General features: G+C 43.6%; 1 protein-coding gene across 21 annotated transcripts in view; it reads left to right on the top strand.

Annotated features, from left to right (window-relative positions):
- Window positions 1-18,621, top strand: part of LOC126355848 (activating transcription factor 7-interacting protein 1) — a 280,695-nt gene that overhangs the window by 129,305 nt on the left and 132,769 nt on the right. Inside the window, exon 1 of one of the 21 annotated variants that reach the window (XM_050006330.1) lies at window positions 1,498-1,734. The exons of 19 other annotated variants lie outside the window; for them this stretch is intronic. In XM_050006330.1, coding sequence (XP_049862287.1) covers window positions 1,662-1,734 — 73 coding nt within the window. In that variant the 5' untranslated portion in view covers window positions 1,498-1,661. Of the gene's footprint in view, window positions 1-1,497; window positions 1,735-18,621 lie in introns of those variants that run through there. One more of the 21 variants, XM_050006331.1, reaches the window with a different exon arrangement.

Here is an 18,621-nt window from a genome sequence, read left to right as displayed (position 1 = left end):
AACACACTGTGGTAAATATCACAGGAAGAAGGCGGGACTGAAGTATGCACTAACTGGGAAATGCTCTTATACCAGTATTGACTGTATCAAGTGTTTTGTACTAACTTGAACTGATGGTTGTAAGAAATTCGTGTTGTGGGCTTGCTCACATGAAACCTTTTCGGGAGGGGCGGGAGAGTCGGCAGTATCTAGGCGGTTTTGTATTAATTCTCGCTTTACTTATGACCCCAACAATACTGCACACTGCACTCCAGCGTGCCTTCGAGAGTAAGACAAGTCCATCATAAGTGTTGCACGACCATGAGTAAAGCAGTCATACTGTGAACTGAACGAACGTGGCAAGCTCACTTCTGTAGAACATGGAAACATTTATTATGAAAAGGCCTATTGTATAGACATTTGGGCCGGGAACAAAAGTACAGAATTTGTGAGATCAGTGGATATTCTTATGCTCGGCGACATTATCTGAGTGATACGTCACATAAAGACCACGCTGACACACAAAAATTAAATACACTTCCACTATTGTGAAGCAGAGGGACGATTTCCTTTTAAGATTAAAAAAAAAAAGTCATCACAATTTAGACAACGCGGGTCGTGAACGTAGTATGTAGTAAAATTTCATTTATATCAGTATAATCAGATAATTAAGAATCATTACGGAAGCACTGACCTGATGGTTTAATCATGTGATCCATGGCTGAATCTGCTACGTTACGGAGGCCATAGCGACGGATTTAACTCTACCTATTGTCTAGTCGTTGACCATCATAAAATGTTTACAAAATCAATTGGAATTCCGCCAGTGGGTCACTACTGTAAGTTGCCAGTGGCACCATACTGATACTCGATATCTGTAGAAGTGGTCAATGTTTGCGGGTACAGTCTCCAGAAAATTAATGCGAAATAGGGAAAAAGTGTTGTCTGTGACGCATAGCAATCATTGTCACCATTTAGGCGTGTGCTCCCGGCGGATGCATACATGCTTACTATTAGAGAAACGGATGAATTCAATAGTACAGCATTCAACGAAAGAGTCTTTTGGTACATCAGAAAAACTGAATTCCGTACCTTAACATGCATGGTGCATTTCACCTTTCCCAATAAAGAAGCTTATTAGTCGTTTTTAATTCGACTACACATGTAGATAAAGGAGAATGTATACTCTCACATCTGACAAAGAATGTCTATGACTGATACTCTGCTGTTTCCAGAGACAGCCATGTGGGTGTATCGAGATGTGGTTGCTTCGCACATTCTTTCTCTTCACGCTAGGATCTCTGAAGTGCCGAATTTTTCTGTGCACATTACAAACGAGCTGAATGTTGCACTTGCCCAATCATACGCCTTAAAATTCCAAGGATGCAACGTCGAACTTTAGATTTTGGTATTTCATGTCTTGTATTGAAGTATAGCGTTGTACTTTCTAGGGAATCCTGTCGCCTGAATGTATTGCTCTTTCAGCTGTTTCGCTCGACTACCAGGGAGAATTAAGTGATAACCGCAGACCATAGATAAATGATCGCAGTCGTTTGCGTAAGAGTGAGCATTGTTGTCTAGGCTTAGAACTGTGATTTCTATCCAGTAGGTATTGGTGGCGAGACAACTGTACAGCAGGTGTAGCCCATGTCCAGTGCTCCTTTCTTCGCAGTTGCTCGACGATGTTAAAATTTAGACGCTGCTGCAATGGACTTCCAGGCGCTGCCATCGGAGCATGGACATCCATATTTCAAGGTAGTAGATGAGTCTTCATTGTTGAATACGACTTCGTGCCGTAGAGAAAACTACATGTTCACATATAAAGTTTATTTACCCTGTAGTGCCCTCGGTATCAAGAGTTCCTCACGGAACGTAACTCGTGGGATGTCCATTATGTCTCCAGATGTGAGTAGTATTTCTTTTCGGCTAAGTAACAAAGGAACACGAAGTGTTGCATAAATTTTTCGTTTTCCCATACAGGAGAAAAAATGGGCTGTATTGCACCGAAGGATAAAAACAAAGACGAAGTTACCATCCCTGTCGCCCTTTATCTTCCTACGTGATTTAGGACAGTTTTTTGTTGGTACTTGAGGTATTTAGCGAGCGTGTGACTATTTATGTACACAGTTATTTAATAGGAACGTATTTTTCTAATCCCGTAGGAAGGCATCAGCTTCTACATCTACATGATTACTCTGCAGTTTAGGTCCCACTTTCGAATAGCGTGTGAAAAAATCGTTCCGTGCGATCTGGTTTCTCTTGCAAAAGACGTTCTTTATGTTCAGATGACCGCAGTCCAAATTTTATTGATCAGTACTGGGTGGGCAAAATAAAAATGGTCCGAAAAATATTTACAATAAGCCTGACGTGGGATTGACCCATTTTGTGATGCATAATTCCGCATTTTCTGTGATTACACATTCTGGCAGGCCGGTTCAGACCTCATTTGAAGAAATCAAAAACATCACCCAAAAGTCCTGATCCCCTTCCCGGCAGAACTCAACACAGTAAAGTTCATCTGGCCGCTTTAACTAGGGCACAACAGTAAATTTGTAAGAATACTTGTACATACTCTTTTTCTGCAATGTTTCGACATAGGTATCTTAATTCCTGCTTGCACAGATATAGGGCGTTGAGATTTCGTCGGGATTTGTACACCGAACACGCGCTGTTTTAACGGGACAGCATCATATGTTGCATTCAACTGGTCACTAAACACTTCTACTCCTCTCATTCAGACGTAACAACACAGCGAAGTACTCGGACAGAGCATGCGGAAGATCCACATGTGCAGATATGTGACAGCAACAAAATCACGGTTTCCAGCATTCCCTAAGATCGATAGTTATGTCGATGAACATCGATAATTTCATGTCAGTCTTTCAAATATTTTCTGGGCAGGTGTTAAGAGTGTAGTATGATAATTCTGGTAAAAAAGCAAAAAAATGTTCGTTTCCTAACCTCTGATTTTACTTCTCGACACAGTCTCATTTGAGCGATGTACACATGTTCCGGAGATCATCCAGCTTCCAGCAAGCCAAATTTCGTGTTAGGGAACAGGAAGTCACTTGATCCGAAGTGTGGTTATGGGATGATGCATTATCCTGGTGAATGAGTAATATTTTGCGTGGCACCCTTGATCTTTTTTCAGTCAACTCAAGTTTCAGACTAACCAACAATGAAGTGTAATAAGATAGTTATGGTTCTGCCGTTTTCCAAATAGACCTTGGGATCCCGGCTGACAAAATGGTCTTTGCCTTCATCGCTGTACTTTCAGCAGCTTTTGTCCATTGTGTTGACCGTTTTGACTGACCTGTAGTTATGGATCCAGGTTTCATTAATACTCACACATCACAGCAAAAAGTCCTGTGAATTGCGATTAAACATAGCCAGATATTGTGTTGAAATGTTGTACTGGATGCTCTTTTTATCGATTATGACCAGCTTTTTCGTAGCCAATTTTCTGTGCAGAATGTTATGCACTCGCTCAGTCGAGATTACTACCGTCTCAGCAATCCCACGAATTTTTATTCGACCGTTTTCCTTTACCGTAACGTCGATTTTGTCGATAGTTTCCTTTGTGGTGACTTCAGCTGGATGGCTGGAGAAGGCGACTTCTGTGCTTGTCCGGCCACTTTCAGGTTCATTAATCCAAAATTAAATGGCCTTCATTGATGGTGGAGAGCCCGCGTGAGCTCCATCCAATTCTGATTAGATTTGTGCGGCAGTCCAACCCTTCCAGTGAAAATGTTTAATAGCAGCACCAGACTGCTTCCTCCATTTTCAATAGCAGTCGACACTCCTACCAATCCAGACGGCTGTGAGCAATAAACTGTATACTGTGTATTGTTGACACTGTTTATACGATGCACGGACTAGCAAATATACTAACCATCAAGGCGAACAAAAATGTTCCATTCTTTCACGGAAATTTACCAGTCTTAGGAAACCACCTTCGTACTTCGCTTTCCCTCTAGTTTCGATCAGGTATTTATTGCTCTGATGGCGACACATTAAAGATTTAAAAAAAGTTAAACCATTAATGTTTCCATCAAGACACTGAAGGTGCTATCGTCTGATGAGCGAAACTAGTAATAAACAAAATTATGTGCATTAATCCCTAACAGTCCAGCAATGCTAGCCTTTACTTAAAGATGATCTTCTTAACCTTTGTGTTATTGTGACTGCGTCTCGCCCGAGACATTTCATCTGGAATATAATAATTTATTAATTAGAAATTATTTTTTGGTTTCTTATTTACAATGTATCTTAGTAGTTGCCAGGTTTCATAGTTCTTCTAAAACATCAACTTCTGATTTCATTATTCAAATAAACTAATAAGCCAAAGAAACTGATACACTTGCCTAATGTCCTGTAGGGCCCCCGCGAGCACGCAGAAATGCCACAACAGGACGTGGCATGGACTCAGACTAATATCTGAAATAGTGCTGGAGGGAACTGGCGCCATGAATACTTCACGGCTGTCCATAAATCCGTAAGAGTACGAGGGGGTCTAGATCTCTTTTGAACAGCACTTTGCAAGGCGTCCCAATAATGTTCATGCCTGGGGAGTTTGATGGCCAGCGGAAGTCCGTACACTCAGAAGTGTGTTCCTGGAGCCACTTTGTAGCAATTCTGGACGTGTGGGGTGTCGGAATGCCCTGCAGGAATTCTGCAAGTTCGGACATGAATAGATGCAGATCAGACAGGATGCTTAGATACGTGTCACCTGTCAGTCATATCTAGACGTATCATGGGACACACATCACTCAAACTGCACACGCCCCACACCATTACAGAGCCGCCTCCAGCTTGGACAGTCCCCTGCTGACATGCAGGGTCCATGGATTCATGAGGTTGTCTCCATACCTGTACATTTCCATTCACTGGATACAATTTGAAACGAGACAAGTACGACGGGGAAACATGTTTCCAGTCATAATCAGTCCGATGTCGGTGTTGACGGACCCAGGCGAGGCGTAAAACTTTCGTGTCGTGCAGTCATCAAGAGTACATGAGTGGGCCTTCGGGTCCGATAGCCCATCGATGATGTTTCGTTCAATCGTTGACGCGCTGATACTTGATGGGCCAGCATTGAAATCTGCAGCAATTTGTGGAAGAGTTGCACTTCAGTCACGTTGAACGATTCTCTTCAGTCGTCGTTGGTCCCGTTCTTGCAGGATCCTTTTCCGACGGCAGCGATGTCGGAGATTTGATGTTTTACCGGATTCCTGATATTTACGGTACACTCGCGACATTGCCGCACGGGAAAATCCCCACTTCATCACTACCTCGGAGATGCTGTGTTCCATCGCTCGTGCACCAACTGTAACACCACGTTCAAACTCGCATCTTTGTAACCTGCCATTGTAACAGCAGCATTAGCAACCGGTCTAACAACTGTGCCAGACATTTGTTGTATATAGGCATTGCCGACCGCAGCGCCGTATTCTGCCTGTTTACATATCTCTGTATTCGAATATGCATACCTACAACAGTTTCCTTGGCGCATCAGTGTATATTTCTTAGTAATATAATATTTGGTATCCATATGTCTACTTTTTTAGTAAAAAAGTAGGAGAAGAAAGTTTCGAGATAGTAGAGCTTGAAACTGGATCCTTTGGCTAGATGAAATATTACAAAATTAGCGGCACGGCAAAAAGGAACTTTAAATTTGTTTATTACATTAATAACACTTTATTCTGAAAGTTTGAGATAGGTACTCAGTTGAGTGTAGGTCTGGGCTTGTGAAGAAGAATTGAATCCTTCCGTCAGTTCTGTAACAGTTGAAAGATACATTGCCTGACAAAAAAAGTGACGCACCCGAAGATTGCGGGTTTGTAAATGATCAGAATTGCAGTCATCTGGGGTAGGTTGAACAGTAACCAGTGTACATTAGTGTTGTTACCATTCCTGGTGGGATATGTAAGGAATGTGAGCAGTGAAACTTCCTGGCAGATTAAAACTGTGTGACCGACCGAGACTCGAACTCGGCACCTTTGCCTTTCGCGGGCAAGTGCTCTACCATCTGAGCTACCGAAGCACGACTCACGCCCGGTACTCACAGCTTTACTTCTGCCAGTATCTCGTCTCCTACCTTCAGGAGACGAGATACTGGCAGAAGTAAAGCTGTGAGTACCGGGCGTGAGTCGTGCTTCGGTAGCTCAGATGGTAGAGCACTTGCCCGCGAAAGGCAAAGGTGCCGAGTTCGAGTCTCGGTCGGTCACACAGTTTTAATCTGCCAGGAAGTTTCATATCAGCGCACACTCCGCTGCAGAGTGAAAATCTCATTCTGGAAATGTGAGCAGTGCCAGACTTCGAACGTGAAGGACACGGAGGTGCTACGTACTCCTGTGACATAGCAGTATCAGCATCTGACTGAATTTGAAAGGGGCCGCTTGGTTGAATCAGTATCCAAATCTGTGTGGCATTCAGACGTGACAGTGGCATGATGTTGGACTACTTTACGGCGTGAGGGCATGCATATTCAGCACGGATGCAGTCGACCACATCTGATCACCACAAGGCAGGCTCGCCATATTTTGCTCCAGGCACATCGTAACCCCTTCACATCAGGGCTAGCCATCTGAGAACGAGTAATGGACTTCCTGTAACACTCCTGTCACCCCACACCAATAGTCGGACTGGGGGATTACCTTACTGTGCTTGGGTGCCATTAACATCACAACACAAACGATTGCCTCTGGAGTGGGGCTGTGACTGGGGTGCTGATGAATGGTTCAACATAAGCGTTCAGAGATGAATTGTGGTTCTGCAGTAACCTTAGCGACCTTCGCCTATAAGTATGACAGCGACGGGGGAGCGTTCCCATTCTTTTCCCAACTTTTGGAGAGGTCAGCAGTTCGTTACTGCTGGCGTCATGTTGTGGGGACACACCAGGTGTGACTTCAGGGCATGGCGGGTAGGGAACGCTGACGGCACGATGATACATCACGGACAGCATGTGTCCTATGTAGCTCTCTTGCGACTGTATCGCGGTGCCATGTTTAAACAGGTCAGTGCTCCTCATCCAAAAGTGGCACGTGGTTCTATGAACTGTCTGCTTGATGTTGAGGAACTGCTGTCGCCAGCAAGATCCTCAGATCATACTCCAGTGGAGCACGTGTGGTACCAGCTCATACCTCAACTCCATCCCATTGCCGCTATCCGGGATATCACGGACCAGTTAAAACAGTTTTGGGTGAGTATACCTCAGAATAGTATTTTAGGACACCTTTCCCAACAGAATCAGTGCATGCATCCAGGACAGGGGGAGTGCAACGTCGTACTGTTACGTGGACTTAACTGTGACAGTCCTTGTAAATTTGACTCAATTTTGTAATCACTGAAATAACATCACACACTTTCTCAATTCGTGAAGTATCATTAAGTTTCCTCCTTCCCTTCTAAGGTGCTTCAATTTTCTTCTTCGTGCGCTATATGAACAGTAATATGAGCTACCCTTAAATTTATAGTCTCCTCAGCAGAGAAGAGATTTTTCAATACTACCTAGTCTTGCTAATAGTTGATGTTAATGCTTAAATAAAACCTTCCTCACGAGAACTAATTGAGTGGTAGTACCAACTCAGTCGAATTAAAACCAACTAACGAAGAGCATCCCTGTTTCAAATGTACTCTCGAAATACAAGCACTGGTATGCGTATGATGCAATCAATTGTTATTAAAGAACGCTTATTTGGGCACAGAGGTCCGTCGCTGGAGATTTTTTCAAGAAATTCAACATCAAATTACCATTCTCTAATAACCATTCGAATGACTCAGTTGGTAGCTGCCTCATGCATTTTTTCTGAGGTCCTCCAGAATCCGACTGCCTATTTGCGACTTCCTTGGTCGACTGGGAATTGGCCCTCTGATATAACATCCATTCAAATGCACATACCATGAGCCCTAAGAAATTTTTAATGGGACGGCTCGTGTCGGTTCAGTTATACAACTGAGTTTGTTGGGCCCAGTGGAAGAGTTCAAGCCACCCCTGAATTCGGTAATCGGACGCCTGTGGTGGCCACCCCTAACATGGTGTACCGCCGCTACCTGGTATGTTTTCGTGGCTCTTCTGCTTTCTGGGGGAAGTCAAATTCCTCTTCCGCCTTAGAGACCATCGGCCGGGCTTCACACTTGTAACCCTAGGCTGGGGACCTTAATCGTCGCTCATATCTTAGGCAGCCAGATGGACCCTCGTTTCTTACGATGATACTCCTCCTCCTTATCCTCCTCCTTATCCTCCTCCTCCCCCCCTCCCTCCTCCACCGCCATCACTTATGAGATTGGGCGCAGCCTCGAATCCTCGCGCGGTCAGAAAAAAGGTACCGAATCCTCCCAAGCCCGCAAGGGTCTGAAAAACGATGGGCCCGAACCTTCCCGTTTGAAGCAAGTAGCAGTTCTAAATATTATGAATACTCCAAGCAGGCAAAGGAAAGCATATGAAGTTACAGTAGAAGATGTAAAAAAAATTCGCGTGTAATGTATGTTTAAAAGTTTTATCCTATTTATTTATTTTTAGAAACTGTAATCATTTATAGCCTTGATTTCTTAATTTTTTAACATCGTAGGCAGTTTTGGCAGAATTTTGCGCCTAGCTTTGTAAATAGTTATGGAAATTGTTGACATCTCTTGTAGTTATATTGTGCGTATCTTCTCCTTTTAACTTGAGGTAAATTATTTTTTACGGTCTCTCACAAATGTCTTCTATGGTAACTGCCGCGAACTTCGAAGTGGCCGCAGGCAGCTGTGGTCATCAGCGCGCACAATGCTCCTTCGTATTGTGTCAGTTTGGGAGGATTCGGTCCTGTTACCTGCTTACCTGCCTGGTTTCGGGAGTATTCGGGGCTGCGCCCGTGAGATTGGGGCCCCGATATTGAGAGTGGCAGTGGCGGTGTAGCGTTGCGATGGTAGCTCTCTAGCTGTCTGGAGCAATTCTCTCTCTCTCTCTCTCTCTCTCTCTCTCTCTCTCTCTCTCTCTCTCTCTCTCTCTCTCTGTGTGTGTGTGTGTGTGTGTGTGTGTGTGTGTGTGTGTGTGTGTGTGTGTGTGTGTGTGTTTTTTTTAGAAAATAGAAAATGCCAGGAAGTATGAAGAAAGTGGAACACCTTCCACCAGCTGTCAATGAACCCTCACCAGAATGAGAAATCGTATCTGTACCGTTTCTCCCTGTGGGTTGTATTTCAGTGATGGAGATAATACAGTTAATAATCGGAAGAGCTTTCTCGGAAGCTATTTGGTGATTATCGTCCTCAGGCCACTGCTTTCATAGCGCCAATGTCCGAAGACTGTGAGAATATCGCGTAAACAACCCAGTTTTCAAGCTCTTGCGTCAATTGTAACAAGCTTTAGCAAAAATAGGTGTAGTTATAATCAACTTATATGAATTATGATATTCGATCGTCATTTTTCGCTTCCATGTCTAATAAAGATTGTTGGTATTTGCAACCAAGTGAGAGTTTGGGTAGCTAAGGATTGTCTCAGAAGAAACTTAAGAAGCAAGGTTTAGGGTTACTATATGTGTTGCCAGGGATACATACACATTAACTAAACAGTCTGGACTACATAACGCAAGAAGAAAGTGTGAAATGATGGAGAGGCAGAGAATAAAGAAGAAAAAAGTTCTACATAAGTTCAAACGGGCCCTTCAGTGCCGAAATGTGTACCATTCTCTCCAAATAGCACTTCAGGGAAAATTGGGCAAGAAGCATTAGTTCTTTTAAGATCGTCCTAAAGACTCAGAGGGCCATAGACACGGGTTCCCAGGTAGATGCCATGTTTCCTGACTTCCGCAAGGCGTTCGATACAGTTCCCCATAGTCGTTTAATGAACAAAGTAAGAGCATATGGACTATCAGACCAATTGTGTGATTGGATTGAAGAGTTCCTAGATAACAGAACGCAGCATATCATTCTCAATGGAGAGAAAAGTCTTCCGAAGTAAGAGTGATTTTAGGTGTGCCACAGGGGAGTGTCATAGGACCGTTGCTATTCGCAATATACATAAATGACCTTTTGGATGACATCGGAAGTTCACTGTTTTTTGCGGATGATGCTGTGGTATATCGAGAGATTGTAACAATGGAAAATTGTACTGAAATGCAGGAGGATCTGCACCGAATTGACGCATGGTGCAGGGAATGGCAATTGATCTCAATGAAGACAAGTGTAACGTGCTGCGAATACATAGAAAGATAGATCCCTTATCATTTAGCTACAAAATAGGTCAGCAACTGGAAGCAGTTAATTCCATAAATTATCTGGGAGCACGCATTAGGAGTGATTTAAAATGGAATGATCATATAAAGTTGATCGTCGGTAAAGCAGATGCCAGACTGAGATTCATTGGAAGAATCCTAAGGAAATGCAATCCGAAAACAAAGGAAGTAGGCTACGCTTGTTCGCCCACTGCTTGAATACTGCTCAGCAGTGTGGGATCCGTACCAGATAAGGTTGATAAGAGATGGAGAAGATCCAACGGAGAGCAGCGCGCTGCGTCACAGGGTCATTTAGTAATCGCGAAAGCGTTACGGGGATGATAAACTGCAGTGGAAGACTCTGCAGGGGAGATGCTCAGTAGCTCGGTTTTGTTAATGTTTCGAGAACATACCTTCACCGAAGAGTCAAACAGTATATTGCTCCCTCCTACGTATATCTCGCGAAGATACCATGAGGATAAAATCAGAGAGATTAGAACCCACACAGAAGCATAGCGACAATCCTTCTTTCCACGAACAATGCGAGACTGGAATAGAAGGGAGAACCGATAGAGGTACTCAAGGTACCCTCCGCCACAAACCGTCAGGTGGCTTGCGGAGTATGGATGTTGATGTAGATAGATGACTGAAGCAGTGAACTTGATTTTCCGCTTATTCGACTGAAATGGAGTTATTCTACTGGTGCTTCATCGTGACCCGCTAGATTTGTCATAACTGGGCATTCATTCGTCGTGAGTCATCACTAGGATTCCCGTTGCTCCTTCCTGTGCTGCATCGCAAGGCGAAGATAACGGAATCTGGTGTGTCAAACAGCTCTCTCTCTCTCTCTCTCTCTCTCTCTCTCTCTCTCTCTCTCTCTCTCTCTCTCTCTCTCTGTGTCTGTGCTGATAGGCAACTGAGCGGTTGGGATAGGGCGGGCTGTAGGATAAGGAAGGTACCAGGGAGGTAGCGAGCGACTGAGGCTGTAGTCTCTTGCTTGGGAGAAACGGCGCGCTTCCCAAACTACCACCCTGCTTTAGCTTGCCAAGGATTCGCCCTTGTCCATCTATTTATCCCCCCTACACCCCGAAGAGGCCACGCCACATCCTCTTCCGGCATCCGTGGCCAATCGAAACTTCTGATCCGTTTCTTAAAGATCGCGAAGTCCGTTAAACTCCCTTCCCAACATTCTTCACCCATAACTATGCACAGTCTGTCTTAGTATGCTGAAGCGCCCATTGGTGCAAGTGGTTTAATATTGTCGAGAACTCATGTGGCGCTTCAGATATAAGTAAGTCGTGATAATGGTGACGTCGAAGCTAGAACCATGTCGCACTGCAATTTGTGACGTGGAACTTGCCAGAGGTACTTCGTCGTGCCACAAGCTAACCTGTACATATTACTAATTACGAGCGTTGGAACTCGAATTCACAACCGATACAAATAGTTACAGGTTTTCACCTGTTACTGTCCTTCAAAGTAGTCACCAGCGTTGTGTACAACCCGTTGCCAGCGATGTGGAAGACGTTGTACACCGTTAGCAGAACCTGCTCTGCCGATGGTGCGAATGCAGCGGACTAAAGTTACGGTGATTCTCGTGTGTGACTGTAATGGTGTTATCATAATGCATTACGTTCCTCCACGGCACACTGTTTGTTTTTTGTAGCATCACCTGCGACCAGCTTTGCGAAAGAAGCGGCGCCACTTTCTGCGCAACCCACCCATCATTTTGCACGGCAATGAGCGGGCGCATACGGCGCAAGCTGTGGCTGCTCTGTTCGGTCGATGGGACTGGGAAGTACTGTACCATCCACCATCTCCCCGGACTTGAGTCCTTGTGAGTTTGATTTGATTCCGAAGATGAAGGAACCACTTCGTGGCATTCGCTTCAGAACTGTTCCATAGAATCGACAGGCAGTAGACCGCTCCATTCGGACCATCAACAGAACAGGCTCAGCTAACGGTATACTACGCCTTCCACATCGCTGGCAACGCTTTCTACACAACGCTGGTAACTGCTTTGAAGGACAGTAACAGGTGAAAACCTGTAACTCCTTTTTTATCGGCTGGGAATAAATAGTTGCCACTATTTAAGTTCCAACCCTCGTATATTTTGGACAAACGCATAGACCGTAAATTACGCTACATGCCGTGTTATGATTTGATCGATCCTTGGATGACAGTGTTTGAAACGACAGAGTTTGCAAACGGTTCACTCGTTGTTTATTGTTAAGCAAAATTTGGCATAATTGCAAATATCATAATTAGAAGCTACAAAGCAGTAGGTGCTGTTGAATTAGGTTGAGAGCCTCTGTTAGAAAAAAGGGTAAGAGCCATGCGGTATGCTGCAACGGAGATGTTAGTTGGCCTGATGAAAATAAACCATCACTGTTCTTATGCCTCCGAATGGCCGCCGGTGTGAAATACCGGAGTACATAGGTGGAGTTACATGAATTGTACCTTTCGCACTGTAGTTCGTTTTTATTGATTGTGAAAGAAGTGTTGATATACCTGCCCTCACCAAAGCTGCCGATGTTTTAACGAATTTTGTCGTAATGTACATCGCTAATCATAAACAGTCATCACAGTTGAAGAAAGGGTACCGACAAATGGCTTTGAGGCACAAATTTTCTTGTAAATTGACAGTGTATCGCTGCATGAGGAAGTGCCTCATGTATTTAGAGACTATCTGCATCTCTGACATATTAAGTTTATAAGGTATCTTCAGCCTAGAGAATGCTGCGTCATCGTGCACTCAGGGGAAAGGGGAAAAGTTACTGCAGACTTATGGACGCAACGTTGATCCTCTCGCCTCCTGCAAGTTCATGCTATACAGCAAGAGCACACTATGGTGAAAAACTGGCGTTTACAGAGCCGTTTTGACAGATTATGAAACATGTTGTCACTAGGAAACCCTGTGAATGTAAAATAAACGAGGCAGCACTGCAAAGATTTCATAATGCCCTTTTGGGATTGACCTCCAGGCCCATCTGGCTACAGATGCTTCCAGAGGACACGAAATAAATTTTTTTATGAATGTATCGTCGCTGTAATATACTTGTATATAAGCTAATTAAGACAGTTACCTACGAAAACGAGTTATACATGACATTTAGAAACTTTGGAAGTGCCCACCGTCATTCCGATGCATATTCTGTGGACTTAATAGTCAACCGAGCGCTTTCGGGACAGCGCCGACCACAATGTAATGTTTGTCCTGTGGCTGCCTGTCCACATAACCTGCCTGGTGTATGATTTTTCTCTCCCTCCCTCCCTTCCTCCCTCTGTGCTCGTTTAATCAGTTCCATCTGTCCATGATCCAATAAAATTTTGTAAGCTAATTTCTGGTAGCCTGTGCTATCACCCGAAGGCTTTCCAGGTTGGAATCCATTACTTCCGTGATTCCATCAATCCATCTGATCCTTCGCCATCCCCTTTTCCTTGTGCCTTCGATGTATTCTGATGATGTGCTCAAAGCAGCTCAATTTTTGATTCAGTACCAGACTTTCCAAGGAACAATCCGGTTTTGATTGCTGTAACACCAACCCTCTTTGCAGTGCATGGAACTTTTAAGGCGTTTCCTCAAACATCTCAGTTCAAAGGATCTGTTCAAAGGAGTCCAGTTCTCGTATCCGTACATCACAATTAGTCACAACTTTAAGACCATAGTCCATGCTGCACTGACGTTTGTTGTTAGTGACATCCCTACACCTTAAAACATTGTCAAGGTTAGAATTGCTTTTCTACCAAGTAACAAGCGTCTCTTGATTTCGTGGCTGCAGTCACCATCGGCAGGAATCTGGGATCCGAGATAAATGAATCTAGGAACTACCTCTATATGCCATAGTGATAGGTGTGTGTGTCTGTGTGTCTAATTTTCGTTCTATTGATATTATACATTAGTCGAGCCGTTGTACTTTGTTCTTTCACCTCGGTGAGAGGATCTCTGGTCCTCGACTGACGCAGCAGGGCTACATTTAAAACTAGGATAAGCAGCCGTTATCCTACTCTCGAGAGTCACTCTCGCCCATCCTGAAAGTTTTGCATGCTGCGAAGTGAGGTCATTGTTTGTTGCTCTGCGGTAGTTAGACGTCACCACCAGTACGACGAGTCCACAGTTTGAGACCTGAGTGTGTGTCTCGACGTATACAGTGTTCAGGTGACTTCCTCGACAACTGCCGATATTTCGACAGGGGGAAGCCCTGCCATTTTCAGGGCAAAACTGCCCAGTTTTTCCTTTAAAATGGCAGGGTCTGTTCCTGTCCAAATATCGTCAGTTGTCGTCACCCGAGTGCATTCCCTTCATTAATTCCGTTAAAACCTCTTTTTGAAGGAAACCGCTTCCTTCGTGGCATTAGTCAGTTGTTTGGAGTATTTTACTTACTAACGGTGTCAAGAACACGCACTAAAAAGAAGGCGCATTTTAAAACTGATTTGTTCTCGTTTAACTGTCTCCAGTGACGTGTAACACTGCCTCTAGATTTGATGATGATCTCAGTTCCTCTAGAAATTGTCCACAAATAACGACAGACGTGCCATATCTAGCTGATACCAATAATTGATGATTAGATCCTGTGGAGCTATCAGATTTGCAAGGATGTTGATTGATTCCTGCGTATCAATTGCTGATCCAGTTAGTCCCAGACTTTTCTGTAGACATAAGATCTGATTATTCAGCTGGTTATCCAAGGTGTGATAGTGAATGCCCAATACGTATGCGACCATTTGTTTACCACATAATATACCTTCATGTTGTTTCTTAAAACATGCCATTGCTCCAGACAAATGACTGCACCTCTCCAACAAAGCCGTGCGTTTGTACTCTCCGTGAGTGGATTTACGACTAACACATGAGCTAGAACTCCCGCATTTGTCACTTGCATCAGGACCAGCTGGCGTAGTTTGTTCCGTATGGTGACATTTGTAGTTCGGTTAACTCTATTTGCTGGTTTTCAATGAGTGCTAGAGCGATGATCGGATATAGTGCTTCACTGATGATGCAGTTTTATAACGTCACGGTGTACGTTGGCTGATAATGGAAGTCTTCGTGAAATTCCTGTATCTATGTCAAGAGTTCAAAAAGTTTTTCGCGCTGATCATCCTAACGAAACACATGTACAATGTAATCACATAGTGCCTGCGTGTATGTACACCATGGGATGCATAGCCTGATGTTGCAGCGCGTTTTGCTGTAGGTTCAGGGCCTGTTTACCACGTAAATGGCTATCTCATAATATTTTAGCATTTGAATTCGTGTTTCTGACACGCGTTGCGTGTTTTGGTGTGGTCGGCGCTTTTTAACTTGTGTAAAAATGGAACAAAGGATTTCCATTGAATTTTCCATTAAAAATGGAATAAATTTTAGCACTGCACTGGGTATGATGGATATTGCTCTTGTCGAATCTTGAGTAAATGAATAAGCTTTTATAATGGGTATAAAGTTTTCCAAGAGGATCGAAAGACGTTGTAGATGAACTCCCCAGTATATCAACAAGCGATGACACAAGGAAAATGGTTTTTACCAATCGCTGATTGTTGGTGTTGATTGCATATCATTAGGCACTTTTCGAGCAAATTTTTTTGATGCGATTACTCTGCGTCGTTGCTCGAGTAATTTTAAAGATGTTGAGGCGGGAACATCTGACATGCGGGCCAAACAATGAGTTGGACGTCCTGTAACAGCAACCACCGAGTTTCATAAGCAAAATATTGAGATTCATTTAGGACGATCGTCGTATCTCTTGGAAATTGCAAGCACAATCGGCATTTTTTCACAAGAACGCATGGGTCACGTAACTGCTTTGCTCGACTATCGGAAGATCTGAGCACGATGGGTACCGCGGATGCTGGCTCCTGAAATGAAAGCGCACAGACTTGAAATTTACCAAGAACTCCTTTCGCGTTACGAGAATGAAGGTTACGCCTCTCTCCCTTCAATTGCGACAGAAGATGAAATGTGGGTACACACCATTAAGACCCGTAGATGAAACTTCAGTCTATGGAATATCGACCCAGAGGCTCGCCCCAGAAAAAGAAATTAAAGACTCAGCCCGCAGTTGGAAAAATCACACTAGCCGTGCGCTCTAGGGCGCCTTGCCACGGTTCGCAGGGCTGCCTCCGTTGGAGGTTAGTCCTTCCTCGTGTGTGTGTGTGTGTGTGTGTGTGTGTGTGTGTGTGTGTGTGTGTGTCCTTAGCGTAAGTTAAAGTTAGATTAAGCAGTGTGTAAGCCTAGGGACCGATGACCTTAGTAGTTTGGACCCATAGGAACTTACCACAAATTTCCATTTTCCACTTCCGAAAAATCATGGCCACAGTGCTCTGGGACGCGGATGGTGTTATCCATGTTGATTTCCTTGATCTTGGAACAACAATAAATTCAGAGCGTTACATCACAACGCTGCAAACTCTGAAACTACGGGTAACAAGGGTCCGAAAGGAAAAGCGAAATGTTTTCCTGCAACATGACAATGCCAAACCACAGCAGAAGTTCAGAAACTGAATCTTACCGCCGTACGGCATCCTCTATACAGTCCAGATTTAGCACCGTCTGACTTCCATCTCTTCCCGATAATGAAAGACGATCTGCGGGGACATCATTATGCTTCTGATGAAGACGTTCAGAGAACTGTGAGACTGTGGTTGCAGAAACAAAGTGACGACTTCTTCCATGACGGCTTCAGAAAACTTGTTCAAGGTTGGCAGAAATGTATCCATTTGGTTGGTGATCATATTGAAAAGTGAATATTGTAATTAAAGATTACATTCTAAGGATTATTTATGCGTTTGATTTATTAAACTATTCCCATCCAAACCCAGTTAACGAAGGTAAGAGGCATTACTTTTCATTCAACCCTCATATATGGAAAACTATATATTCGGAGATTGTCGATTTTCGACCAAAGCAGTGCAGAATTAACGTTGCTCAGGAGTTGGTGAGTGAAGTTCGTGAGTTGCGAACTGGTCAAAGAAATCAAAACTGGTCATGAACATGGATGCGTGAGTATGGCTTTAAAAGTCGTCCCAGTGGAAGCAACCTTAGAAGTAACGTTTGGAACAAGAAAAGGCAACCTTGTTAGTTCAAGTTTGAATGTGAAGCTTCTGTTCATTGTGATTTTTGATTTAAACTACGTTCAGTAGGTTTTTCTTGCTACCAAGTCAGACAGTTCTTGAATAGTACTCACTATATGGAAATTCGTCGCGTTTCTTTGAAGCAATCCACAGAGAAACAGTTAGTGGTAAAAAGTACACACACCACGGTAATATACTAGCCCACATACGTCTGTTCGGAAGTATTTGTCCCAAAAGCCATATTTGTGATGCTTCCGTCTCGGTGTTCGCCAGACATGTCTTTTTCCTATTTACGAAGCTGAAAAGAACCACGAATCCACGTTCTGTCAGTATTGACACAAACTGACAGTGCGTGCGCTGTAACTCCGTAGCTCACCCCAGCAGCCCCGTGGGGTTGGATGGTATGGTAGCCTTCCCTTCTCAGCCATGGAGGTTTCGGGGATTTTGGAGCGTGAAACATTATTACGTGTTTTTGAATGTGCATTTTTGCAATGTTCTCAGAAAGCAAAGACTGAGTGAAACGGGTCTCCTTCAGGTAGTGTGTCCTATACGTAAGGATTATTTTGAAGGTAAAACACCAACATGGGTGACTAAAGGAAGGAGTTCTAGAGAAAAACGAAAATTCTATTTCTTTTTTAATAAAAACCTTATTTCATAGCTCCCCAGCACATGCCAAAACTTCTTTTTCTTTAATAGAGGAATTCGCCTGACGTTAACACCACCAGGTAAAATGTTGCCTGGGATGAAACGTTTGTTTCCCTTCCTTGATCCAGACGTTTCTCTTCCTTATAGATTAGTGATTCGAGAGAAAAAGTTGTAGGTACAGCAACAGAGGTAGCCCTGCACTGTGGCACTTTCGTGCCAACTAGAATGGCGACTCGAGCATTGCGGTAGAGATTTCTCAGTAGAAATGAAATTACTCTCATCACCACAAATCAGTACTTTGTATTGCGTCACGAAGCAAAACATATTGAACAACTAACACTGCGAGAAACTTCAGTATCCACAATAATCGCCCATTTTTTGCCAATAAACAATAGCTATTAGTAGTAATAGGGTCAGTTAGTTGCAGTTATTCTTGAATCATTCAACATTTCTCAAAAACGTGGTTTAGAATTTTCTTCAACCCAAAACGTGGTCCTCCTACTTATAGAATACTTAATACCCACTTGCTGTGTGGTAAGAAATGGTTTAAAAAATCGTGTTAGATGGGTGTAATGATATACCACTGTCGATGGCTCTCATAATCCATCATTTCGCCACCCCTGTGAAGTGGTTTACGAAGACGTTTGGATTTAAAATTTAAAAGGGTTTATTGTGGAACATGGTATGGAGTTTAAATAACAAGGTACGTAGCTTTTGTCAACACGCTACACATATC

Source organism: Schistocerca gregaria, chromosome 3, assembly GCF_023897955.1.
Source record: "Schistocerca gregaria isolate iqSchGreg1 chromosome 3, iqSchGreg1.2, whole genome shotgun sequence".
NCBI classification, from domain to species: domain Eukaryota; kingdom Metazoa; phylum Arthropoda; class Insecta; order Orthoptera; family Acrididae; genus Schistocerca; species Schistocerca gregaria.
Note: the sequence above shows the minus strand (reverse complement) of the source record. Positions and strands in the feature narration are given on the sequence as shown.